Source organism: Fringilla coelebs (genome assembly GCF_963513975.1).
Source record: "Fringilla coelebs genome assembly, chromosome: 5".
Taxonomy (NCBI): Eukaryota; Metazoa; Chordata; class Aves; order Passeriformes; family Fringillidae; genus Fringilla; species Fringilla coelebs.
The window spans coordinates 1,666,083-1,669,591 of NC_140033.1; the positions used below are offsets into that span (position 1 = coordinate 1,666,083).

Here is a 3,509-nt window from a genome sequence, read left to right on the forward strand (position 1 = left end):
CTATAACTTATATTATATTATATTAATAATATATTTATAATATATTTATAATATAATATGATATAATAATATGTATATAATTATATCATATAATATATAAATATTATATATTATTATATATAACATTTATTATATTATTATATATAATAGTATAAACATAATAGCTATAACAATCTAAATATAATAAAATAATAACAATAAATCAAAATTAAAGTATCTCCGTGCTTATACTACTACATGAAAAAAAGCCCAACCAACTCTCCACTCTGGCAGTCAGCAGGAGCCCCTCTGAATCTTATCAAAAACCCTCACATGAAACAGGCAGTGACAAAAATCTGCCTCTGGCATCTGTTTTTTTAACAAGGCTTTTCTTTTTCCCAACTACTTGCTGTTGAAAAAAGGCAAATAATGTTATATCTATATTTATATTTTACATATAATTTATTTTTATATTTTATATCTCTTTTATAGCTATAATATTATACATAAGATATAAATCTATTTTTTATATTATTTATCTTTTATATTTTTATCTATTTTATATATAATATTTTGTATAATATATATTTATATGTTTATATATATATATTGTTATATTTTATATCTATTATATATAATATGATATATTTTATATATCATATATATGTATATTGTTAGACATAATTAATTTTTCTATTTGTATATCTTTTCTATATATAATATTCTATAATATATATGTTTATAGACAATTTATTTTTAAATTTTTATATCTATTATATTTATAACACTATACATTATATATATTTATATTTTTATCTATAATTTATTTTGTATATTTTTATATCTATTTTATATATAATGTGGTATATAATCTATATCTATATTTTAATACATAATTTATTTTTATATTTTTATAGATTTTATACATAATATTGTATATAATATATATTAATATTTTAATACATAATTTATTTTTAATTTTTCATATCTATTATATATACTATTAGATATTATATATATTTATATTTTAATACATAATTTATTTTTATATTTACATATCTATTATATATAATATTATATATAATATTATATATAATATTATATATAATATATATTTATATTTTATATAGAATTTATTTTTATATTTCTATATCTATTTAATATATAATATTATATATATTATATATTTGTATTTTTATATGCAATTTATTTTGTAATTTTTTATATCTATTATACATAATATTTTGTATCATATATATTTATAATTTTATATCTATTTTGTGTAGATATTATTATATGTATTTTTAATATAATTTATTTTTATATTTTTATATCTATTATGCATAATATTTTGTATAATTTATGTTTATATATAATAGATATTTATAATTTTATATCTATTTTATATATATAATATTACATATTATTAAATATAATTTATTTTTATATTTTTATATCTATTTTATATTTTATATATTATTTTTACACCCCAAAAAAGGGAATATTTGTGCAGCAAAGCCCCTTCCAGTGATGTTTTTTGCAGGTACTCACTGGCAGTGACAGGTGAAGATAAACGTACTCAGTGCCGGGGGCAGAGCAGCCGAAGGTGTGGAGCCCCTCAGCAGCCGTGTCTGCATCCAGCACCCCCTGGAACAGCAGGAAGGGAAATGGATTTAGGGGAGATTGCTGAGGGGAGATCCCACCTGGGGGGACCCAGAGGCTGCTGGGGTTCGGGGGGAGCAGGGCTGATAAAGGTCCTTTGTCACTGACATATTGTCTGAAAAATCCTTTTGCCAGGATCTTTCTCCTGAGAAGCCTCAGCTTCTCTCTGTTTGCTCCTCTGGAATGTGATTTGGAGAATTGTTTACCCAGCATGTGAATTGGTTTTAATTAATGGCCAATCCCAGCCCAGCTGTGTCAGAGTCTCTGCCCTGTCACAAGATTTTATTATTCATTCTTTTCTGGCCTTCTGATGAAATCCTTTCTCTTTCTTTATTATATCACTTTCTTTTAATCTAATATATATCATAAAATAATGAATCAGCCTTCTGAAACATGGAGGCAAGATTCCCATCTCTTCCCTCAGCTGTCTCACAGTCACATTTTCTGGAAAATTCCCTTTGCCAGGATTCCTCTCCTGGGAAGCTGAGAAGCCTCAGAGAAAAGGAAAACAATATTATCTGATTGCTTCTCCTGTGTTTTGCTGCTTTGGAATGTGGTTGGAGATTGTTGGATCCTTTGGAGAAATAGAACTGACAAAGATGCACTGCAGTGGGACCCACCAGGGGTAATTTTAGATGATTGGCTTTAAAGCACTTTCAGCATGGTGTGGGTAAAGCTGACAGACCAAGAAACACTTACAGTGTCTTGGAATTAAGAAATAATTGGCTTCTGATTGTGATGGGGTGAGTTATAACATCTGTATTGTCTCACCCTTCACATGAGACTGAAAATGGAATAAAAGTTTCTAAAACACCTCTCAGCTGCCCCATCTCTGGGTCAGGAAACAGCACAGTCCAACAGGGACTGAGATAAACAACAGAAAAATTGCATTATAGCACCTACACGTTATAGCAAGGAATAATTTCCACAAGGCAAGATCCGAGGTGATATTGTGTGGTGGTGGGATTGAAAGCACAGCAGGGCAGGGAGAGAAAATTCCCACCTGTCCATGGGCTTTATTGAAGCTCGGGCTGGGAATTTAGGCAAGAAATTGGGTTAATTTGGCCATACCTGTGCCAGTTCATCCTTAATCTTAAATGACCGGGAGCACTTGGCAGTGCTGGGCTAGTGGTTGGAACTGAAAATTTTGCAAGTTTTTTTTCCCAATCTAATTGATTCTGAGAGAGAGAGGCACAATCCCGGAGGACCCTGGGCACCGCCGGGGGATGGCAGGGACCCTGAAAAGGCAGAAATGAGAGGTGCCGCCCTTCTTCCCCCAAAATCCACACCGAGGGGGGAAAGAGCATTCCCTGCCGTGCACACACCCCTCCCCTGACAGCCGGGGACCCCCGGACCGAACCTCTGAGCGCTCCGACTCTTCTTCCGACTCTTCTTCCTCGCCCTCCTCCTCCTCCTGCTCATCCTCGGACAGGGACTCCGGCGACATGTAAGGAGGGGGGAGCGGCTCTCCGACGTTGTCTTCTGTCTCGTTCTCCTGGCCGCCCGCCGTGAGCTGGGATAAGGACGGGGGAGGCGGAGGGAGCTCCGCTACCGGCGCCATCCCCCGCGTCCTGCCCGGCCGCAGCCATTTGTTTACGCGTTGCCATGGAGACGGAAAGGCTCGGTGATTAGCGCCAACCGCCCCGCCAGCCAATAGGAGCGCAGAGCCTGCAGCGGGGCAGTGTGGGATTTGTAGTTCTCAGCGCCGCGGAGCATTTCGGGAGTTGTAGTTCGCCTCTCTGAGGCAGCCATTGGCCTCGCTCCCGCCTCGAGGTGCGCAACAAATTTAAAAATGTTATTGTGAAAAATGCCTATTTTATGATCCACAGGAACCTGAATTTTTCAAAGAAAGAGAATTTATTGCCCCA

General features: G+C 34.2%; 1 protein-coding gene across 1 annotated transcript in view; it reads right to left on the bottom strand.

Moving 5' to 3' along the window:
* LRGUK (leucine rich repeats and guanylate kinase domain containing) overlaps positions 1–3,202 on the bottom strand; it is a gene marked incomplete at both ends in the record, with an annotated part of 51,349 nt that extends 48,147 nt beyond the window's left edge. The window contains 2 exons of the mRNA XM_084206485.1: positions 1,531–1,626; positions 3,002–3,202. Of these exons, the coding sequence (XP_084062611.1) occupies positions 1,531–1,626; positions 3,002–3,202 (297 nt within the window). The remainder of the gene's footprint in view (positions 1–1,530; positions 1,627–3,001) is intronic.
* Between the last annotated feature and the right edge of the window lie 307 nt (positions 3,203–3,509).